Raw genomic sequence first — 24569 nt, 5'->3', positions numbered from 1 at the left:
ATGTGTTGGGAAAAGGAGCACTGTCTTGTGGTCCGATTTTCCAAATTGCGGTCGGGGGATGGATCGGTAGGCGCCTTCGATGTTTGTGCAGCAGCAGTCAAGGATGCTGGGGCCCTTGGTGGGACAGATGTGTTGGTGGAATTTTGGCAGTACACTCTTGAGGTTGGCCTAGTTGAAGTCCTCGGCCACAATGAACAAGGCCTCCGGGTATTCTGCTTTATGTTATTTATAGCGGTGTGCCTACATATCGAGCACCTTCCACCTGTGGTGGGATGTAGACTGCTGTGATGATGGCAGAAGTGAACTCCTGTGGCACTTCATAGACAGGTATTCCATGTCCATGGAGCAGTAGTTCACCAGGGTCCGCCACGTCTGAGCACCAGGAGGAGCTGACAAGGAGGCAAACCCCTCCACCCTTAGCTTTGCCCGAGGACAGCACGCTGTCCATCCAGTGAATTGAGAAGCCCTCAGGTTGCCTGGCACAGTTCAGTGAGGCATGGGTGAGCCATATCTCTGTGAAACAGAGCGCACAGTAATCCCTCACTTCACTCTGAGAGGTACATTTAGTATTAAGGTCAACCAGCTTGTTTTCAATCGCTTGGATATTTACCAGGAGTCTGCTTGAGAGAGAAGACTTGAAATCACGTTGTTTTAGTCTCACCTGCAGACTGCTGCACTTCCCTCCTTTCCTAAGTTGTCGGCTGCTTCTGGGTGGTCCCGGAAACCATTGGGCGTCTGACCTTGAGGCAGATAAGTAGCTGCGTTTGGAGGGGTCCTGGACTCTGGTTGAGCTTTCGGGTTCACTGGGGCAACATGTTTGCGATCCGGTTGGGCACTGGGGTCTCTATGAGGACGGATCAACCTTTTGTGTCCTCATGTGGGGTCTTCCCTATTTAGGGGGTGTTTAGGCTGGGCTCCCTGGCAACTTGTCAGGGTAACCACTAATGGACAAGAGCTAGGGCATTCTAAACACTGCTCCTCTTCAAAGACAAAAAAAAGGTTTAAAATATATGTATTATCTTTGAATTTCTGTTGATTCACATTTTACTCTTCGTACATAATTATTTTAGTAAGTTCAGCTCTTATGCTATCTGTGACCTTTTTATTTACAATACAAAGGAGCATAGTTTAAAATTATGACATAAATATATTTGTCAGCTTATCGACTGTCCTCAAGTAATTTTATATATGTAAAGACATATACCATGTATCTTTGCTATGACATCCTCCTGGGCGGGATTCTCTAATCCCGCGGCAGAGTGCCCACGCCGTCGTAAACGCCTTTGCGTTTTACGACTGCTGATCCCACGACTAATTCAGGCCCCTACAGGGGGCCAGCATGGCACTGGTGCAGTTAACAACGCTCTACCTGCTGATCCCGGCTCGAACTGGGCGCCGCGGGATCCACACATGCGCAGTGGCTTCCTTCAATTCACCGGCCCCGACGCAACATGGCACAGGACTACAGGGGCCAGTGCGAAGGAAAAGAGGCCCCCAGCCAGAGAAGCCGGCGCGCCAATCGGTGGGCCCCGATCACGGGCCTGGCCACATCGGAGGCCTCCCCTGGGGTTGGACCCCCCCCCCCCCACAGGCCGCCCCCCGCCCCCCGACCCTTCCATGCCGTGGTCCCGCCGGCTGAGAGCAGGTGTGGACTGCGGCGGCGGGACTGGCCGTTTTCCCGACGGCCCCTCGGCCCATCTCATGCTGAGAATCGGCAGGCCGGCCGCATAGGGCGGCCCGCGACCGGCGCCGCGCCAACTACGCCAGCGCCAATGGCGCTGATTCTCCGCTCTGTGGAGAATCACTTGCTGGCGTCGGGACAGTGTGGCGCGATTCACACCGAATGTGGGGATTCTCCGGCCCGGCCCTGGGCTGAGAGAATCCCGCCCAGGTTGGAGACATATTTAAATAATTGTAAATTGATATCCAATATTATGTGCATTGATTACAAATGATTACACATTCTGTTGTATTAAGTTATATTCATATACATTGATTAAAAAATTCAAAGCAAATTAGGGATTAAAAAATGATGTCCAAATATATTCTTTGAAAACTATCAACTTACTTTTGCTTCCTCTACATTCTATTGCGAACAATTAATAGTCTGTTGTGTTTTGACAAAATGTGATTCTAAGCCCACTGTCTCATCTCACCCAATAATTATGCCAGATATCAGGGACAGCAGTTTCTCATCAGTGACTTAAGGTCAATAAAACTATTGACTCCAATGACAAGAATGATCTGATTTGTATTAACAGCATTTTAACAATATCTGCCCTGTGGATTTTGGATGAAGAAGTGCATTATGGGTACAACATGATTAATGAAAATGCCAGAGATCCATATCTAATTGTCACAATAAACCATTGAAGTACCCAATTTATTTGAAGTGATTTTGAAATTTGCTGATATTTACACTTGCACCATTTTACACTGTGCTTCACATCTCTAGTAAATTGTACCTAATTGCAATTTGACTAACATAATAATGTTGGCTTATCGAAATGGCATTGGGTTATGGTGTCCCCGTTCAAAGCCAGTTTACATTTTGTATTGACTAAAATAAGTGTGACTAATGTATTAAAACTTAAAATAAATAATCCTTCGCTCCTAATTGTGCAAGAAATATAGATCCAGACTGCATGACCAAAATTGCCTTCCTTCATTCTGCTGAATATTTGTAAGTCACCTTTCATTGATATGGTCAAATTATAAACAGGTAAATATAAAATCAAACTTCATTACAGTGTTACATCCCCTGGTAATTAACAATACAACTAACTAGTCACAATTCAAATTTATAAATGGAATCTATCATCAAGAGCTGTAAAATTAACTATAATTGTCAGATTAACTTATTGAAGTCATATGAACATAGGCTTCTAAGTATGTCATGGAAATTAACTCAATGATACTTTTTCCAGAATATACTTATTAAAGAGGAAATGGTGTAATATTTTCAAAATGGTGAACATTCGTCCATCTTGCAGGACAGGTTCGAGGGGCTGAATGGCCTACTCCTGTTCCAATGTTCCTATTATTTCTAAACTAAATTACAATAGATGTTAAAATACCACACATGACTTACTAATACCAGACATACAGATGAGATTCACTGATCCTTTCAGACCAAAGGTTTTCCAATTCAGATTAAAGTAATTGGGTTCAGCACCTTGAATTCAGAAAAGGGAAATTGTATCGCTGCGCTAAATGTTTCAGGCATAGACATATAATCCACAATGGGATTTCATTGGGCATTAATGTCCTCAACAACTGGGAAAACAATTGTGGGCAAGTTTCACATGTGTGTCAGGACAACGTTTTGGGGATACCAGAAAGAAAATCCCAGGTGAAGGTCTCAAATGGAAACAAGGGAAATAATTTAATGGGATCCCATGGCCCTCTCTTCTCACCAGTTAAAAGTTTAGGGACCCTCCCCCTCCCCCAATATCACTACATGTCTACAGGTGGAACTTCTGCTCCTATCTCAGGAGGCAGTCCTGCCTCAGAAAGCCGCCACTTAATTGGATGGCTGGCAGCTCTCTATTTCCGGCAGTGCCATCAGGTGCAGTGGCTACTCCTGAGACATCAGCTCGTTCTGAAAAAAAGTAGCATGTTCTTACAGCAGTGTTGGATTTCACTTCTTGGAAGTCTCTTTGAGACTGGTGGGGGCTGGGTTTGACAGGCGGAGAGAGAGAGTAAAGAAGGTGTGGAAGTTGCTATTGTGAGAGAGAACCTTCAATGGACCGAGGAAAATCTCCAAAGAATGGCTCTCCTGACACCTGCAATACATAGGCCTCCTCAGTGGAGGTCAGACCACGCCTTCAAGTTGTTATTAATAGACAATGCAAGGACCTTTGAGTCAAAGGCAGTTAGGTTGCCTCATGCCTCCCCTATCCCACGTAAAATTGTGGAACAGTCAGCAGCACAAAGGTAGGCAGCGAACACAACTCAAATTGGATTTGTTACACCCTGGGAGAGTGTGTGGTCAGTTCACCCCCATAGACCCCACAGTCCCAACATAAGTAAATTCCCCAATAATTGGTGTTTTCTAAAAATCTTTAACCCTTGACTGCTCCAATGAGTTACAGACACCAGATTTATACGTAAAACATTGACAAACTGGTTATTAATAATAAGAGGAAAAGATGAAAGAGGAAAAGGACAGCACGGTGGCATGGTGGTTAACACTATTACCTCACAGCACCAGGTTTCCTCCCACAGTCCAAAGATGTGCAGGTTAGGTGAATTGGCCATGCTAAATTGCCTCAACATTAATCATAGATCATTATCATAGAATTTACAGAGCAGAAGGAGGCCATTCAGCCCATCGAGTCTGCACCGGTTCTTGGAAAGAGCACCCTACCCAAGGTCAACACCGCCACCCTATCCCCATAACCCAGTAACCCCACGGGCAATTTTGGACACTAAGGGCAATTTATCATGGCCAATCCACCTAACCCGCACATCTTTGGACTGTGGGAGGAAACCGGAGCACCCGGAGGAAACCCACGCACACACGGGGAGGATGTGCAGACTCCGCACAGACAGTGACCCAAGCCAGAATCGAACCTGGGACCCTGGAGCTGTGAAGCAATTGTGCTATTCACAAGGCTACCGTGCTGCCCCCAATGCCGGTAGTTAGGGTTAAGTTAGGGTTACAGGGATAGGAATGAGGGCCTAGGTAGGGTGCTCTATCGGAGCAAGGGCCGGTGCAGACTCGATAGGCCAAATGGCATCCATTTGCACTGTAGGGATTCTATGATTCTCCGAATATTTTTAAAAATCAGAACAGTGGTCTGCCAATCTACCTATTCCCAAAACCCGACCCACCCGCCGACCAAACATACACCAGACAAACACGTGGTAAGGATAGGAAGGGATCAAAATAAAATGGGGATTAAAGAGTTAAAGATTGAGATGAGTCTTCACTGCTGTGGTTGCTGGGAGTAGATTCGCACAAGAATTTCTGGTTGGCGCAGTTCTGTCTTTCAACCACCAGATGGAGATAGGTACAGGGTGTTCAAGTCAGCGCAATCCCAATTGCTGGCCACTAGATGGTACTGTATGCAGGATGTTCAAATCAGTGCAATTCTGCTTCACTACCATCAGATGGAGCTCCCATCTCCCTGTGAAATTACTACAGACTCCTGAGTAAACACGGGCTGGATTCTCCGTCGGCCGACGCCAAAATCGGCAAACGCAATTGTTTGGAGAACCAGTTCTGATGCCGAAATTGCGGCAGGCGCCGATTTGCCACAGATCGCAATTCCCCGATGCTTCGTCTGCGGCGTCAACGCGGTCCATAACGCACGTACAGTAATCATCCTTTGCATATCATTAGCGGGCCTGACCCGGTATTCTCTGGGGTCTCCGCGATTCTCCAGCTCTAATGGGCTGAGCTCCCGACGGCTCAGTTCACTCGGGCTTTTAAAAATCATGAAACCGGCGTCATGGCTAATGAGGGAGAGAGAGGAGAGGAGGTAGCACACAAAGAGGCACAATTGTGGGCTGCCGGGTCGGACACGGGCCGGGCTGGCTGGGGTGGGGGGCCATGGGGGAACGGGCTGAGTGGCTGGGTCACCCCCATGGGACTGGGGCAGTGTCCAGGCATGGATGCCTTGCGAGGCAGCCATCTTCATAGAATTCATAGAATTTACAGTACAGAATGAGGCCATTCAGCCCATTGAGTCTGCACTGATCCTTGGAAAGAGCACCCTACATCAGCCCTGCTGTGCACTCCATGGCCATATGGTGTCGCCAACCCACCACCCCCACGCCCGACCGTCCGTCATACCCCCACCACCCAGTCAGCCGCCACCCACCAGCGGAGCATCAGACGACCCACTCAAGGGCAATGCCACTGTAGCCCCTTTGGGGGCACGGACGGGGGCCGAGGAGCATACTGCTGGCAAGGCCAGCACCAGCCGATGGTACCCCTGGCATCAGGGCCGGGTGCCAGGGCCAGAGGCTCCCACGGTGCCGGGCAGGAGATAGGAAGCATGCAGGGTCAGAGTCCCCAGTGCCAACCGGGGCAACCATGTCGCCCAGTGGATCTGGTTGGGCACGGGAATATGCACCATGCCAGCATGTCAGCATTTCACCCCCTGCAGACAATGGATATTGGAATTCAACCATCAATTGTGGCCTTTTTACTAGTCGACGCAGCCTGGGGGGATGCCCTGTGGCTGTATGAGCTGGCGCTGCTCATGGAGGGGGAAGCTGTGGCAGCGAAGCATGCAGCAGTGGAGCCTACAGCAGTGGAACCTGTCCCAGAGGAACAGGAGGAAGTTGCCCAGGGTGGAGAGCTGGCTGTCCAACAGGCCAAGGAGTAGGAGGTACAAAGGAGGTGCTGCATGAGGTCTCATGTGTACCGGCGGGGCTTGTCATTCGAGGCCCTGCAGGACCGGGTATGCCGTCGAAGACTCCGGCTGAACAGGGGGACAGTGCGACATATATGCCAGATCATGGCGCACCTGGCACCACAGCGGTATGGGGGAGCACACACACCCCGGTGGCCGTCAAGGTGACGCTCGCCCTAAAGTTTTACACCACTGCTTCCTTCCAGGCGCTGAGTGCAGACCTGTCCTGCGGCAAAGGGTTCCACAGGTTCACCACCCACTGGCTGAAGAAATTCCTCCTCATCTCTGTTATAAAGGATCGTCCCTTTAGTCTGAGATGGTGTCCTCTGGTTCTAGTTTTTCTTACAAGTGGAAACATCCTCTCCACGTCCACGCTCTCCAGGCCTCGTAGTATCCTGTAAGTTTCAATAAGATCCCCCCTCATCCTTCTAAAATCCAATGAGTTCAGACCCAGAGTCCTCAACCATTCCTCATAGGACAAGCAGTTCATTCCAGGGATCATTCTTGTGAACCACCTCTGGACCCTTTCCAAGGCCAGCACAACCTTCATTAGGTACAGGGCCCAAAACTGCTCACAATACTCCAAATGGGGTCTGACCAGAGTCTTATACTGCCTCAGAAGTACATCCCTGGTCTTGTAATCTAGCCAGCTCGACATAAATGCTAACATTACATCTGCCTTCCTAACTGCCGACTGAACCTGAACGTTAACCTTAAGAGAATCGTGAACAAGGACTCCCAAGTCCCTTTGTGCTTCTGATACCCTAAGCAGCTTGCATTTGTAAAATAGTCTGTGCCTCCATTTCTCCTTCCAAAGTGCATAACTTCACACTTTTCCACATTGCATTCCATCTGCCACTTCTTTGCCCACTCTCCTCGCCTGTCCAAGTCCTTCTGCAGCCCCCCTGCTTCCTCAATACTACCTGTCCCTCTACAGATCTTTGTATCATCTGCAAACTTAGCAACACTGCCTTCAGTTCCTTCTTCCAGATCATTGAGGCACACCACTAGTCACCAGTTGCCATCCTGAAAAAGACCCCTTTGTCCCCACTCTCTGCTTTCTGCCACACTGCCAGTCCTCTATCCATGTCAGGATCTTACCCTCAAAACCATGGGCTCTTAACTTATTTAACAGTCTCCTGTGCAGCACCTTGTCAAACACCTTCTGGAAATCTAAATGAATCACGTCCACTGGTTTGCCTTTGTCTAACTTCCTTGTTACCTCCTCAAAGAACTCTGACAGATTTGTCAGACATGATCATCCTTTGACGAAGCTATGCTGACTCAATCCTATTTAATCATGCACTTCTAAGTACTCCGCGATCCATTAAGAATGGACACTAAAATCCTACCAACTACCGAAGTCAGGCTAACGGGTCTATAATTTCCGCTGATACAGCACCGCCTTGGCCTTGTTGAAACCTGCCTGTTGCTTCGCCAACTCGGCTCCGATGTCCTAATAAATTCAGACCTTGTTCTCTTCCCACTCGCAGGTACACTTCTCCCTGGCCCAACGCAAAATCTTCTCTTTCTCCACAAATTTGTGGCGTCTGAAGATCACCGACGGCAGATGCTTCCCAGCTCTAGGCCTCTGCCTCAGGGACCTGTGTACTCGGCCCACTTCAGAGGCCTTATCAAGCATCCCTTCTGCCACCAGCCCCGCCAGCATCTTCGAGACGTACCTCGTGGCGCTCACATCATCCATTCATTCAGGCAGGCCCACTATTCGCAAATTCTGCCTTTTTGAGGTATTCTCCTGCTCCTCCATCTTTTCCCTCAACATTTTGCACAGGTCCCCCAGGAGCCCCACCTCCACTTCCAGAGCCACCAGACGATCGCTGTGGTCCGAGATCACTCCTTCGATCTCCCGGATCTGTGACACCTGCATCTCCAAATACTTCTTCACACATTCCAACAAACTTTTTTGTGGTGCCACAGCTCCTTCGATGGCCTTCGAGCGATCCTCATGCATTTACTTCCTCTGCTGGTGGAATAAAAGCCGTCACCTGCTCCACCTGGGGCCTTTCAACTTGCATCAGCCCTTCCCCCGCAGCCATCAATTGTTGTTAAAAACTCACCACTATTCTTAGAAGTCCCCCTATACCAAAAAGGGCCGGCATTCTAAATGGTGAACAGGGATTCTCACTCCTTGACTCCGATGCAGGCTTCAGTGGGTGCTATTCAGGTCAAACTATATTTTCAAGTTATTCACCGGTATAACCCAGACCTTCACCGAAGATTTCATCTACTTACCACTTAGTAGCATCGATTCTGGGTCCCGCATTGCTAAGTAAGTAAAGTAGCCTTTGGAATAACCACTATTTCAGGTTAAATTAAGTTATTTTATTGTTACATTTTTCCTTTTAAATGCTGCAATTAGTTTCTTTCCAAGAAGGAAAAAGATCTTGCTTCTGGATACTTCTGGTTGGTTTAAGGGACCTTCAGGCCCAACTTGACAATCAATCTTCTTTTTAAAGTCTGGTCTTCTTTAGATGTATTCGCTGGTTAACTCGGTTGCTGTGTCCCATCTTTCCCATGTACCGAGCTGTGAGAGTTGGCTCTTCTGGCTGTCTCTGAGCTGACTCTGAGCTGACTCTGCCTACTTTTTAAATTCTAGTCTTCCTTAGATGTATGAGCTGTTTTAGCTCGGCTGCTTTGCCCTGTCCCTTTCCCATGGCCGAGCTGACTGTAATCTGACTCTGAGCTGCTTGTTCCTTCTCTGCTTCTCCGCCTCTCTCTGAGTTCTAGTTCTACCTGCTGTCCCCATTCTTCGGATTTATATATTTTTCTAACAGTTATCTAGTTTTTATGATTTTATTGTAAAGTAACTCTTATTTCACTTTGATTGTAAAAGGTATCTTTGATCTAAACATTCTAATACAACTAAGTATTCATTTTGACAAAACTTCACTCTCAGGTCTCTGAATACATTGTTTCCTTTGTGATGTTCAAAGTTCCTTTGTGATATTCAAAAATGCTTTGGTTTCAAGAGGTCAGAATTTTGGTTTGGTTCCTGTAATTTCTATAGTTTTATTTTCCAATTGTGTCCTCAGCTCATAATTTTGACTTTGATTTTGGCTTTGAATTATGTTTCTGGTAGACTGATAGTCTCCAGTTTTCTTTAATTTACCTGGTATTAGCAAAATTTCACACCTAGAATTGTCAGCAAATTCAACTGAACCTCATCCTTTCCTTTCCAGCTGTTTACTAAGATAGTTACTTTCAATGAACGTGTGAGACATTGTTTTTGGCTTCATTCAAAATCCTGTGTGTTTCCCAAGCCTGCTTGACCAAGGGTATCTGCATTTTACAATCCTGCTCTTTGCAGCTGCTGTTAACCCTTTGTGGGATCTTTCCCTGTATCCTCTCATGTTTCTCTCAGACCAGATATTGCCAGACTTCCATGTTTCAAATGACACATCTTTCCATATTATCAATTACACCTTACACTGGCTGCTGCACAGGTTTCCTCCAACTCTTTGGCCAACTTTCTCACCTACTTCTGCCGGGTTTGGTAACAGCGGGCATATCAGTCCTGGGGGAAACTACTCCTCCAACTTTCATCTACGCCTTTTCATCAAAATTCCACCTGGTATCGGATAAAAAGAGCTCTTTCCTGTGCCTTCAAGCAGGAGCTGCCCTGTGTGTGCCCACTCACACCATGGCCGCCACCGAACGTAAGCTCATGATTTTTAATCCCTTGGTCTGAACTCAGCACAGAAACTCCAGCCATTCTTTAAGGAATAGTCTCTGTTTAACCTTTAATTTGAGCCCTTCACAGCGACCTGAGACATAGTTTGAGAATGTTACCGACCTGGAGAAAACAGCTGGCACTTTCTTGTTCCAGAGATCCCTTATGCAGATCTGTTACTCTCTGTCTTTTTTATTTTATTTTAGGGTACCCAATTAATTTTTTTCCCAATTAAGGGGTAATTTAACATGACCAATCCACATAACCTGCACATCTTTGGGTTGTGGGGGTCAAACCCACGCAGACACGAGGAGAATGTGCAACTCCTCGTGGACAGTGACCCAGAGCCGGGATTCGAACCCGGGTCCTTCGCGTCATAGGCAGCAGTGCTAACCACTGTGCCACGGGTTCACCCTATCTCTGTCTTTTAACCAAGGAAGTCTACACAGATGTAGCTAGAATGCCTATAAAAATCACCTGGCAGAGAGAGAGCAGGAGAGAGGGGTTCTTCAAGCTTCTTACTAGCTGGCTTCCTTCAAAGAACTGAAACAAAAGATGGAATGCTGCAGAAGTGTTCCTCTTTCCTGAAGGTTTCTGACTGGCTTCACCAATCACAGGAAATGATAGGAGCTGGCTGAGAACCCGACATATGCCGATTGTCTTTTTGTCAAGTCTATCAAATCAACAGCACAGGTTCTAACACAGAACCTAGAGGGGACACCCTGGCCTGGTTCATCAGGACACGGGTATTCATGTGTCCAAAGACTGTGACTTAAACAGGAATCCCAAAGGGTGCAGCTAACTGGAAGATTGTAGCTCAAAGCTGGAAGGAGGATGGGGATAAAAAGGGGGACATAGAACAGACAAAAGATCTGACAACAATATCCCAACAGATTTTCTTGCCATTTCCCCCTAACATCCCAATGGGGGAAAAGTAAAATCTAGCCCCAAGTAAACATGACAGAGACAGTCACCCAAGAATTGGGTGGAATTGAAGCTGGGTCTCTGCCACTGTGAGGCAGCAGTGCTAACCATGGGGCCACCATTTTAAACAATGGCACAAATCTTAAACCTGAGTGTGAGATTCTCTGATCTCCCCCAACGTGATTCCTCTGGCCCCGCCGCTGGCAAAAGTGGATTGAATTCTGCAGTTCCCCAGCCACGTGCTTCTCGGTGGTGCCCCGTTCACTGGCGGTAATTTTCTACTCCTGCCACTTGTAAATGGGACCAGGAAACCCTTGGAGGGGGTACGTGCACAGCTGGAAGGTTTCACCCTGAACCTGAAGAAGGAACTGACTACTTAATGAGACTAATGGAACTAATGTATTGCCAAACAGTAATCATAGTTCTGAAATATTCGTGAAGGATATAAAAGAAAATATTTTAAATGGTGCAAACTATGTACAATGGCCTTCTTTTGCTGAAAGTAATTTGTATCCACACCTTTTCCTTTATTTTGGTATGGACGTGAATGATTATCGAGTCCTCGCTACCGGAGGAGGTAGTGGAAGCAGGGACGATAGGGACATTTAAGGGGCATCTTGACAAATATATGAATAGGATGGGAATAGAAGGATACGGACCCAGGAAGTGTAGAAGATTGTAGTTTAGTCGGGCAGTATGGTCGGCACGGGCTTGGAGGGCCGAAGGGCCTGTTCCTGTGCTGTACATTTCTTTGTTTGTTCTTTGAGTAGAAGGCAGAACTGATTGTGAAGGGGCGACACTGGGATTTTCTTGAATTTAGTCCTGTGGTGGGCAGAAAGTCCCACCCATGAGGGATTTTGTTGCAAAGAACATTTGTATTTATTTTAGGTGGACTAGCATCCCTTAATATTTCCATTAACCCACACGTTACTTTCTTGATTTTGGGGTTTAATGTACATTTTCCCTGTTTTATCATTTCAAAAACCCACTCCTGCATTTCAGTGATATCTCAATAGCAATTCTCTTCAATAAAATGGACAGCTGCTAATCGTTATTGATATATCCTTGAATGACACTGGCAAGTTAACAACGCAAAAAAAAGACAGAACCACCCACCACCACCACCTCCATGAAGCAAAGCCAAATAGACAAATGAATTGATGGCTGATTTGTCATCTGATTCAGTTTTGTAACTGAGTTACTGACTGACCCTTTTCATTCTTGTGTTTTTAAAGGTAAAGATTGGAATCTTCCCAACTGCATATTAACAGTGATGCCTTCTGAGTGATGAGCATTGAGAATCCAATTATTTTACATGGTGTCAGGCATGGCTGAGTGTTGGTAGTTTTATTTCTGAGGTAAAAGTTGCAGATGCAAGCACCACTTCAAGAGCTGAGGACAATATCAGCCTGCACACCAAAGCAATACCGAAGGAATCCTGCACTCTCAGGTCAAAATAAAAGATTCCATGGCACTATCTGAAAATTGCACTATGTTTCTGAAAAGTGTCCTCCCAGTGAGGTGACCAACCTTTACCCAACAAGCGACACCCCAAATTGTTTATCTCGTAAATTGTCTGCCACATCGCCCTACATTACAACAGTAATTGCATTTAAAAAGCAAACGTCACATTTTTTGAAGTTTATAAATTGGTGTCATCTACATGGAATTCAGTAAGACTTTTGACAAAGTCCCACACGTGAGACTGATCAAAAAGGCCATGGGATCAAGTTCAATTTGGCAAATTGGATCCAAAATTGGCTGAGTGCCAGGATCAAGCAGCAATGGTTAATGGTTGCTTTTGTGGACTTCCGGGTGCGGCGATGACCAGCTGAGTCGCACATTTCGGCAGCTCCCGGTGAAACGGACTTTTGGGCTCTTGATAGGAGCCCCAACGGCAATTTTGACGGCTAAAAACACTGTGCGGTAAACCAGAAGGGAATCCCCCCTGGATACGGATGAAAAAAGGAGGAGAAAGTGGCCGGATTGCAGTGGATCCTTTAGAACAGCGGCAAGGAAGGCAAGCAAAAACCAAGATGGCGTCGGAAGGTGGCAGTTTAACATGGGGCCCTGAACAACAAGAGTTCTTGAAATGCTGTGTGGAATAGCTCAAAAAGGAAATGAAGAAAGAGCTGTTGGCCCCGATACTACAGGCGATCGAAGGGCTAAAGGAGGAACAAAAGACCCAGGAGCGGAAGCTTCGGGTCGTGACGGCAAAGGCAGCCGAGAATGAGGACGACATACAGGGCCTGGTGGTGAAGACGGAGATGCATGAGGCACATCAGAAACAATGTGTGGAAAGGTTGGAGGCACTGGAGAACAATGCAAGGAGGAACAACCTGAGGATTCTTGGTCTTCCTGAAGGTGCGGATGGAGCGGACGTCGGGGCATATGTGAGCACGATGCTGGACTCGTTAATGGGAGCAGAGGCCCCGGCGGGTCCGTTGGAGGTGGAGGGAGCATACCGAGTGATGGCGCGAGGACCGAGAGCAGGAGAAATTCCCAGAGCCATAGTGGTGAGATTCCTCCGTTTTAAGGATAGAGAAATGGTCCTTAGATGGGCAAAGAAAACTCGGAGCAGTAAATGGGAGAACGCGGTGATCCGCGTTTATCAAGACTGGAGTGCGGAGGTGGCGAGAAGGAGGGCGAGCTTTAATCGGGCCAAGGCGGTGCTTCATAAAAAGAAGATAAAATTTGGAATGCTGCAAACGGCAAGACTGTGGGCCACATATCGAGGAAGGCACCACTACTTTGAGACGGCGGATGAAGCGTGGACTTTTATTGTGAAAGAAAAACTGGAATGAGCGGGTTATTAAAAAGAACGTTTGAACAAAGTGGTGGGGCGAATGTAGGGGGGGCGAAGAGGGGGGTTAAAAAAGGGGGAAAGAGGAGTTTTATGTACTAATCCTGCGATGTGGTAACTTTTCTCTCTTCCACAGGTGGTGATGGGGGGAGGAGGTGGAGGAGATGGGGCGTTGGCCATTGGGGGCGGGGCCAAGGGAGAAGCGCGGGCTCGGTTCCCGCGCTATGATAATCATGGCGGGAATAGAGAAGCAGGAAGGAGGGGGCGTCACACGGTGCGAGCCGAGGTCACGGGGGGAAGCCGAGGTCGACCAGAGTTTGCTGACTTCTGGGAGCAACATGGGGGGAGTAATTACGCTAGCGGGGGATCTAGCGGGGGGGGGGGGGGGGGTGGGAGGAGGGAATTACTGGGTTGCTGCTTCTGGGGAGAGGGGGGAGTTGGTATGGGAGGGGATGGGCGGGGGGGCACCGCTTGGGAGGGATACAGCTGCGTGGGAACCGGGTGAGGAGCTGGGAAAAGGGGATGGCTAATCGACAAGGGGGGGGGGGGGGTAGGAAGCCCCCCAACCCGGCTGATCACGTGGAACGTGAGAGGGCTGAACGGGCCGATAAAGAGGGCACGGGTACTCGCACACCTTAAGAAACTTAAGGCAGATGTTGTTATGTTACAGGAAACGCACCTGAAACTGATAGACCAGGTTAGGCTACGCAAAGGATGGGTGGGGCAGGTGTTCCATTCGGGGCTAGATGCGAAAAACAGGGGGGTGGCTATATTAGTGGGGAAGCGGGTAATGTTCGAGGCAAAGACTATAGTGGCGGATAACGGGGGCAGATACGTGATGGTGAGTGGCAAACTACAGGGGGAGACGGTGGTTTTGGTAAACGTATATGCCCCGAACTGGGATGATGCCAATTTTATGAGGCGGATGCTAGGACGCATTCCGGACCTAGAGATGGGAAAGCTGATAATGGGGGGAGATTTTAATACGGTGATGGAACCAGGGCTGGATAGGTCGAAGTCCAGGACTGGAAGGAGGACGGCAGCAGCCAAGGTACTTAAAGATTTTATGGAGCAGATGGGAGGTGTAGACCCGTGGAGATTTAGCAGACCTAGGAGTAAGGAGTTCTCGTTTTTCTCCTATGTCCATAAAGTCTACTCGCGAATAGACTTTTTTGTGCTGGGAAGGGCGTTGATCCCGAAGGTGAGGGGAACGGAGTATACGGCTATAGCCATTTCGGATCACGCTCCACACTGGGTGGACTTGGAGATAGGGAAGGAAACAGGAGGGCGACCACCCTGGAGAATGGACATGGGACTAATGGCAGATGAGGGTGTGTGTCTAAGGGTGAGGGGGTGCATTGAAAAGTACTTGGAACTCAATGATAATGGGGAGGTCCAGGTGGGAGTGGTCTGGGAGGCGCTGAAGGCGGTGGTTAGAGGGGAGCTGATATCAATAAGGGCACATAAAGGGAAGCAGGAGAGTAAGGAACGGGAGCGGTTGCTGCAAGAACGTTTGAGGGTGGACAGACAATATGCGGAAGCACCGGAGGAGGGACTGTACAGGGAAAGGCAAAGGCTACATGTAGAATTTGACTTGCTGACTACGGGCACTGCAGAGGCACAATGGAGGAAGGCACAGGGTGTACAGTACGAATATGGGGAGAAGGCGAGCAGGTTGCTGGCACACCAATTGAGGAAAAGGGGAGCAGCGAGGGAAATAGGGGGAGTGAGGGACGAGGAAGGAGAGATGGAGCGGGGAGCGGAGAGAGTGAATGGAGTGTTCAAGACATTTTATAAAAAATTATATGAAGCTCAACCCCCGGATGGGAGGGAGAGAATGATGGGCTTTTTGGATCGGCTGGAATTTCCCAAGGTGGAAGAGCAGGAAAGGGTGGGACTGGGAGCACAGATCGAGGTAGAAGAAGTGGTGAAAGGAATTAGGAGCATGCAGGTGGGAAAGGCCCCGGGACCGGATGGATTCCCAGTCGAATTCTATAGAAAATATGTGGACTTGCTCGCCCCGGTATTGACGAGGACATTTAATGAGGCAAAGGAAAGGGGACAACTGCCCCCGACTATGTCTGAAGCAACGATATCGCTTCTCTTAAAGAAGGAAAAGGACCCGCTACAATGCGGGTCCTATAGACCTATTTCCCTCCTAAATGTAGATGCCAAGATCCTGGCCAAGGTAATGGCAATGAGAATAGAGGAATGTGTCCCGGGGGTGGTCCACGAGGACCAAACTGGGTTTGTGAAGGGGAGACAGCTGAACACGAATATACGGAGGCTGTTAGGGGTAATGATGATGCCCCCACCAGAGGGGGGAAACGGAGATAGTAGTGGCGATGGATGCCGAGAAAGCATTTGATAGAGTGGAGTGGGATTATTTGTGGGAGGTGTTGAGGAGATTTGGTTTTGGAGAGGGGTATGTTAGATGGGTGCAGCTGTTGTATAGGGCCCCGATGGCGAGCGTGGTCACGAATGGACGGGGATCTGCATATTTTCGGCTCCATAGAGGGACAAGGCAGGGATGTCCTCTGTCCCCATTATTGTTTGCACTGGCGATTGAGCCCCTGGCGAGAGCGTTGAGGGGTTCCAAGAAGTGGAGGGGAGTACTTAGAGGAGGAGAAGAACACCGGGTATCTTTGTATGCGGACGATTTGTTACTATATGTGGCAGACCCGGTGGATGGGGATGCCAGAAATAATGCGGATACTTGGGGAGTTTGGGGATTTTTCAGGGTATAAATTGAACATGGGGAAAAGTGAGTTGTTTGTGGTGCATCCAGGGGAGCAGAGTAGAGAAATAGAGGACCTACCGTTGAGGAAGGTAACAAGGGACTTTCGTTACCTGGGGATCCAGATAGCCAAGAATTGGGGCACATTGCATAGGTTAAATTTAACGCGGTTGGTGGAACAAATGGAGGAGGATTTCAAGAGATGGGATATGGTATCCCTGTCACTGGCAGGGAGGGTGCAGGCGGTTAAGATGGTGGTCCTCCCGAGATTCCTCTTTGTGTTTCAGTGCCTCCCGGTGGTGATCACGAAGGCATTTTTTAAAAGGATCGAAAAGAGCATCATGGGTTTTGTGTGGGCCGGGAAGACCCCGAGAGTGAGGAAGGGATTCTTACAGCGTAGCAGGGATAGGGGGGGCTGGCACTACCGAGCCTAAGTGAGTATTATTGGGCCGCTAATATTTCAATGGTGAGTAAGTGGATGGGAGAGGAGGAGGGAGCGGCGTGGAAGAGATTAGAGAGGGCATCCTGTAGGGGGACTAGCCTACAGGCTATGGTGACAGCCCCATTGCCGTTCTCACCGAGGAACTACACCACAAGCCCGGTGGTGGTGGCTACACTGAAGATTTGGGGACAGTGGAGACGGCATAGGGGAAAGACTGGAGCCTTGGGGGGGTCCCCGATAAGAAACAACCATAGGTTTGCCCCGGGGGGAATGGATGGGGGAATATGGAATGTGGCAAAGAGCAGGAATAACGCAACTGAAAGATCTGTTTGTGGATGGGAAGTTCGCGAGTCTGGGAGCGCTGACCGAGAAATATGGGTTGCCCCAAGGGAATGCATTCAGGTATATGCAACTGAGGGCTTTTGCGAGGCAACAGGTGAGGGAATTCCCGTAGCTCCCGACACAAGAGGTGCAGGACAGAGTGATCTCAAAGACATGGGTGGGGGATGGTAAGGTGTCAGATATATATAGGGAAATGAGGGACGAAGGGGAGACTATGGTAGATGAACTAAAAGGGAAATGGGAAGAAGAGCTGGAGGAGGAGATCGAGGAGGGGCTGTGGGCAGATGCCCTAAGCAGGGTAAACTCGTCGTCCTCGTGTTCCAGGCTAAGCCTGATTCAGTTTAAGGTATTACACAGGGCGCATATGACTGGAGCACGGCTCAGTACATTTTTTGGGGTGGAGGATAGGTGTGCGAGGTGCTCGAGAAGCCCAGCGAATCATACCCATATGTTTTGGTCATGCCCGGCACTACAGGGGTTTTGGATGGGGGTGACAAAGGTGCTTTCAAAAGTAGTGGGGGTCCGGGTCGCACCAAGCTGGGGGTTGGCTATATTTGGGGTTGCACAAGAGCCGGGAGTGCAGGAGGCGAGAGAGGCCGATGTTTTGGCCTTTGCGTCCCTAGTAGCCCGGCGTAGGATATTGCTAATGTGGAAAGAAGCCAAGCCCCCGGGGGTGGAGACCTGGATAAATGACATGGCAGGGTTTATAAAGCTAGAGCGGATTAAGTTCGTCCTAAGGGGGTCGGCTCAAGGGTTCACCAGGCAGTGGCAACCGTTCGTCGAATACCTCGCAGAAAGATAGATGGAATGGAAAAAAGAAGGCAGCAGCAGCAGCCCAGGATCGGGGGTGGGGAGGAGGAGGGGGGGGGGGGGGGGGAGGAACCAGAAGGACTCTCAGGGTTGTTAATATATACTGTATCATATGTATAGGTCGTTGCTACAGATAATTATATATTGGACTGTTAAATTATATTTTTGGAGAGTGTTACTTGTGATAAGGCAGTTGCCAATTAGGGTTAGTTTTCATTTTTGTTATTTATTATTTATTCATTTTCTGTTTATAAAATAGGTCTTTGTTATTTGTGTTGTTATAACATTGTGTAAAGGATGCACAATGTACTGTGTTGGTTGACCAAAAATTTTCAATAAAATATATATATATTTTTTTTAAATGGTTGCTTTTGTGATTGTAAGCTTGTGCACTACAGGGATCGGTGCTGGATTTCTTGCTGTTTGTGGTGTGCATTCATGATCCAGATGTGAATGCAGGGAGTATGATCAGTAAATTGGCAGATTACACAAAAATTGGTGGTGTAGTAAATAGCAAGCAGAAAAGCCTTAGATTACATGCTGATATTGGTAGGCTGGTTGGATGGGTAGAAGAGTGGCAAATGGAATTTAACCTTGAAAAGTGTGAGGCGATGCATTTTGGCAGGGCTAACAAGGCAAGGAACTATACAATGATTGGTGGGACACAAAGAAGTATGGACGACCAGAGGAACCTTGCAGTGCATGTCCAAAGATCCCTGAAGGCAGCAGGACAGGTAGATAAGATGGTTTAGAAGGCTTTGGAATAATTGCCTTAATTAGCCGAGGCATAGAATATAAGTGCAGGGAGGTTATGATGGAGCTGTATAAAATGCTTGTTAGGCCACAGCTAGATACTGTGTGCAGTTCTGGTTGCCACACAATAGGATGTATATGATTGTATGAGAAAAGGTGATTAAGAGATTCAACAGGATGGTTACTAAGCTGAAGCGTATCAGCAATGAAGAGAGGCTGCATAGGCTGGGTTATTTTCCTCAGAGCAACGAAGGCTGAGGCTGGGGGGCTCTCACCAAGGAATACAAAATTTTGAGTGACATTTATAGGGTAGACAGAAAGGCACTTTTCCCCTTTGGAGAGGGATCAATAACAGTGAGGAGAGGGGTGGAATTAAGGTAAGGAGCAGGAGATTTCGAAGAAATCTAAATCCAGAGGGTGGTGAGAGTCTGGAGCTCACTGCCTGAAAGGGTGGTAGAGGCGGGAACCCTCACAACATTCAAGAAACATTTAGATGGCCACTTGAAACACCCTTTCTCTCTAATTTCAAGTTAAAAGCATGACTTTAATTGGGAAAGAAATGCTTGTCTCTGGCTGCCAGTAGAATTTGCCAGATGGCTTTCATTCATATTCAGCTGCAGACTGTCATGATGGGATATATTGAAAACTGTTGTGCAGAACTATATTGCATGTTGTAGGGGCAGCGCGGTGGTGCAGTGGTTAGCACTGTGGCCTCATGGCGCTGAGGTCCCAGGTTCGATCCCAGCTCTGGGTCACTGTGCGTGTGGATTTTTCACATACTCCCTGTGTTTGCATGGGTTTCACCCCCACTACCCAAAGATGTGCAGGGTAGGTGGATTGGCCACGCTAAATTGCCCCTTTATTGGAAAAAAATGAATTGAGTAATCTAAATTTATTTTTAAAAATTTTGCAGGTTGTTGCCTAGTGGATTGGGTGTAAGCTGATGGTGTTGGCATCAACCGTAACCAGGGCAGCATAACCAGTATTTGTTCAAACTGCCTCAGGAGAAGCATTGTCACCACAATAAAAAGTAACCGTAGTCTCCCAGGACCATCGGTTGCTCTCCCCTTTTGAGAGAGAGCTGACTGGTGGTGATTTAACCTGAATGTCACTGGACCTTAGGTGAGTGGCAAGGTTAAGTGGGCAGGGCCTTCATTAATAATTTCAACCAGTAGAGGAATTGAACCCACATTGTTGCCGTTGCTCCATGTCACAAACCCGCTGTTCAACCAACTGAACTAATGTTATAAAATGTGAAGCAACAAGGTCTCAGGAATGTTTAGCACACAGGGTGATTTTTGTCAAATAGACATACTCTGCTTTAAATCCTGTTTGTTGATTTCTGCCTCAGAATCCCCCCAGATGATATGTTCATGAGAGTTTCCAAACTAGATTCCTAAAAACACATTTAAAATTTTCTCCCACAATAATGCTGTCCTTTAGCGGTTTGCATTCTGAAATCCAGTCCCGGTTTTCCAAATGGCACTTATAAATCAAGCTTTCGCCCCACTTTTATCTGTGAATCTAGTCCAGTATTTACACTACCCTTTTAGGATTTCTTTGTCTTCCCTGCTGTACAAACTGTTCATAATTGCTTTAACTCTCGATTCCCAGACTATAGTAAAATGGCATCAGATATTTCATTTACCTCTGGAGTCTGGTTATTGCAGTTGCCTCTTTAACTCAGAATACTTTTTTTTACTTTTCTTTGAATTATTCTGAGCAATACCTTGGTCTCAGTGCTCTTAACTCCAGTCATCTTAAACATTCTTCTTGTCCCAATTCCTGATTATCTGGACTGTAACTTGTTCCTTAAGAAGCTTGCGTATTTGCAACTCCCTGTTTACATCCAGCTTCTCCTGGTAGAGTTGAAAGATATTGATTCCCCAGTGACCTGCTCCAACTGCAAAATATCAAGTTGCAATTAAAACTTAAAGCTTTTCTACCCTTAAAAGGAAGTCCACTTGCAAAGCAATGATTGCTACTTCTATTTGCTCTTCCTGCCACAGCCCTCTCTAAGCACAATGGAAGCACAGTGGGAACTTAACCAACTGCACATATATAAAGACCTTTGTCCAGCATGAAACTAACTATAGGTTTTACCCTTCCAGGAACAGAAACATTAAATTAAACCCACTTAAAACTATATTATATTCATATTATATACCAATACAAATATAAATCTTTTAAAGCTACCTTTGTTTTCATAACAATTTGCCTTTGTAACATCTGAAATATCTCAGCCTCTTTGTCTCTTTTTTCAAATATTCAGCTAGTTGTATTCCATCCACACAAGAATTCTTTACTCCACAAGGTACTGACTAATAGCTGGCCAGACTCCGACATTTTATGTTTCATTCCTTTTGTTTACATTTACATATAATAATAATCTTTATTATCACAAGTAGGCTTACATTAACACTGCAATGAAGTTACTGTGAAAAGCCCCTCGTCACCAGATTCTGGTGCCTGTTTGGGTACATGGAGGGAGACATATTGTCACTAATTCACACTTTGGAACTAAGGAATATCTTTTGTACAACTTAGATGTATGTATGCACTACAGGTAACATGAAATGTTACAAAATAAGCATTCTTACTTTGAGAATGATTGAAATAAAGGTGTGTTAAATTGATGGAGAAAAAGGTCTTTGCTCTGCAGAATCTGAATCCCTGATGTCAACATTTGGAACTTTCACAGTTTAAGCTGTAAGTATCAGGAATTAGCTTCCACAGATGAAAATTGAGTACAGAAATGCAACCTTCAGAATCTGGCACTCAAACAATCCTCCAAATTACCTTTCAGCTGACTACTCTCCTGTGTTTTGACAGAACCTTTATCCAAGCCTACTGTTACAGCCAATGCCACCAACCTAGTAGAACACAATGACACCGTGGCTTTGACATGCTTCGCATCAGGCTCAGCGATTTCATATCAATGGCTGCAGGACAATAGTGCTATTAATCCTGGTGACAGGTTTGATCTAAGTGGTGATAATAGCATTCTGACGATTTCTGGAGTGTTACGGTCTGATGGAGGATTTACATGCTATGCATTCAACTTCGTTAGTGGAATGACAAGTGACCTATACCATCTAAATGTCAGCTGTAAGTGTCCCAATGAATGTTTATTTTTATAATGTATTACCATTCCTACTGATTTGGACAGAGAAAAAAAAATCTTTTGCATGAAGATTACTTTTTGAAACATATATTCAAATAGATCACTGCTTTTACAATACCAAAGATAATAGGCTCCCAAGTTAATTTACTGGCGTAGTGGTATTGCTGCTGGACTAGCAATCTGGCAGATCCAGAGCAATATTCTGGGGACTCGGGTTTGAATCTCACCATGGTAGATGGCAAAAGTTGAATTCAATAAAATCTGGAGTTAAAAGTCTAATGATGATCATTAAACCATTGTTGATTGTTATGAAAACCCATCTGGTTCCCGAATGTCCTGTACGGAAGGAAATATGTCGTCCTTACCTGGTCTAGCCTACATATCCAGACCCATAGGAATGTGTTTGATGCTTGAATGCACCCAGCATTGGGCAATAAATGCTGGCCCAGCCAGTGGTACCCACATCATTTGAAATTGTTTTTTAAAAAAGCAGTAGACTTGAAATATTTAGATCTTTTTGTGACAGGACTGGTACTGAAAATCATATTTATAGGCAGCACGGTGGTGCAGTGGGTTAGCCCTGCTGCCTCACGGTGCCGAGGACTTGGGTTCGATCCCGGCTCTGGGCCACTGTCTGTGTGGAGTTTGCACATTCTCCCCGTGTTTGCGTGGTTTTCGCTCCCACAACCCAAAAAGATGTGCAGGCTAGGTGGATTGGTCACGCTAAATTGCCCCTGAATTGGAAAAACATAATTGGGTACAGTAAATTTATTAAAAGAAAATCATAATTATATCTGGGAGGCTGTATTAATCAGTTTGCCTACAGATCTATTTAATTACAAAGCAATGTGAAATGAAATACATTTTTGATGGGTGCAAAATATTGATTTATGATTCTAATTGTCACGAGGCATAACTATTCACTTTAGCTCCACCAGTGGTGTACCAGTTGATGTGATCCATATGTGCTTAGTAAGTAGTATCAGAACAGTTACGCATTTTTTCAGTCGCAACTGCGTTAAATTAGAGGTTGTTATTTGCAACAAAATTATTTCATTAATTTTTTGATCTGAAAAAAATGAAATTCAGATTGATTTGGAAAAATAAATTCATAATTGAGCAAATTGAATAATTTTGTCGAATTTTTATTTCAAGACAATACCTTTTAATGCAATAATACTGCAGTATTTACCCAACAGCTTTTTACAGATCACACATTTTAAGAGAAACTTAACAAGAGAAACTAGAAAGCATCAGAAGCAGGATACTTTGGCAATTTTGCCTGTTTCAACTCTCGTGGCACCATTTCTACCCCGTCTATGATCAGCTGGCTTGCATGGTGAAGGGATCTTAAACTGCAGGGCACACACTGCACTGCTGAATATAAGGAGAGGAATGACTTGTTTGACTCCATTCCAAATCACTGTTGGGCTCTGTAGCTCTATCAGTGCCAGGAGAACATTCATTGTGGCCACAGTAATTTGTTTTCCAAAAATAATCTTTCAAATGCATCACCTTCAGTTTTGTAACGTCAGTTGGTTGCTGTGCAGTCGACTAGTATTGGGAAGCTGATAATGTGCCTTACCACTACAGTCTGTGAATTGGAATTTAGGCCTCATCATGATCCACTACGTAACTGACTTCGAGTCATGCACACTGGGGAAATTGACCTTGGGTCCCCAATACCATACAATGAGAAGCTAACATTAGATCCTGCCAGTATACACACTGGGGAATTTGGTATTGGGAGTCCCAATACTACATAATGGGAAACTGATATTGAATCCTGCCATTACACAATAGGAAAAATGGCACGACATTTTGACTTACATTTTACATAGCAGTATAATTGATGGTGTGTAGAAAACACAAGGGTGTGTCGTTTCTGTTGCGGTGGTAATCTCTATAATTGTACAAACCACTGCTACTTTTTATTTCAGTCTAATTTTATTACAATATATTTGTGCATTTATTTTAGATGGACCAGATCACCCTAATATATTTATAAACCCTAATTTGTCCACGTACCTCTCTGGAAGAACAGTTACTTTCTCTTGCTCTGCGGACTCAAATCCACCTGCAGAATTGGAATGGAATCAAAATAATGCCTCTCTTCAACAAAAAGGGCAACGACTTATCATTGATAGCATTACTTTGAATAGCACTGGAAATTATACCTGTCAGGCATTTAATAATTTAACAAAAAGGTACAGTGCCTCAACAAAACAATTGGTTGTAATAGGTAGGTAACACATTTCTCAATTTATTTTTTGGTTTATGCTCCACTCATGGAGGTGAAGGTGCCTCGTAGTTAATTATATGAATAGCTTGAAAATGAGTACATTATTTATAAAGAAAATGCAGTGCCATTGTCCTGTTAGCTTTGCTGATCAAATTGTGAATAACATTGGGCGGGATTCTCCGCAAACTGGCACGATGTCCGCTACCCGGCGCCAAAAAAGGCACGGATCAATCCGGCGTCGGGCCGCCCTCCGCACCTTTAGGGGCCAAGCCCTCACCTTGAGGGGCTCGGGCCGCGCCGGCGGGCCCACCCTCGGCGATTCTCCGGCCTGCGACA

General features: G+C 46.3%; 1 protein-coding gene across 3 annotated transcripts in view; it reads left to right on the top strand.

The window, feature by feature from the left end:
* LOC140386588 (cell adhesion molecule CEACAM5-like) overlaps positions 1-24569 on the top strand; it is a 162032-nt gene that overhangs the window by 80507 nt on the left and 56956 nt on the right. For all 3 annotated transcript variants that reach the window (XM_072469043.1, XM_072469042.1, XM_072469041.1), the window contains 2 exons: positions 21700-21975; positions 23970-24233. In XM_072469043.1, coding sequence (XP_072325144.1) covers positions 21700-21975; positions 23970-24233 — 540 coding nt within the window. The remainder of the gene's footprint in view (positions 1-21699; positions 21976-23969; positions 24234-24569) is intronic.

The sequence above is a fragment of the Scyliorhinus torazame genome, chromosome 12 (genome assembly GCF_047496885.1).
Source record: "Scyliorhinus torazame isolate Kashiwa2021f chromosome 12, sScyTor2.1, whole genome shotgun sequence".
NCBI classification, from domain to species: Eukaryota; Metazoa; Chordata; class Chondrichthyes; order Carcharhiniformes; family Scyliorhinidae; genus Scyliorhinus; species Scyliorhinus torazame.
Note: the sequence above shows the minus strand (reverse complement) of the source record. Positions and strands in the feature narration are given on the sequence as shown.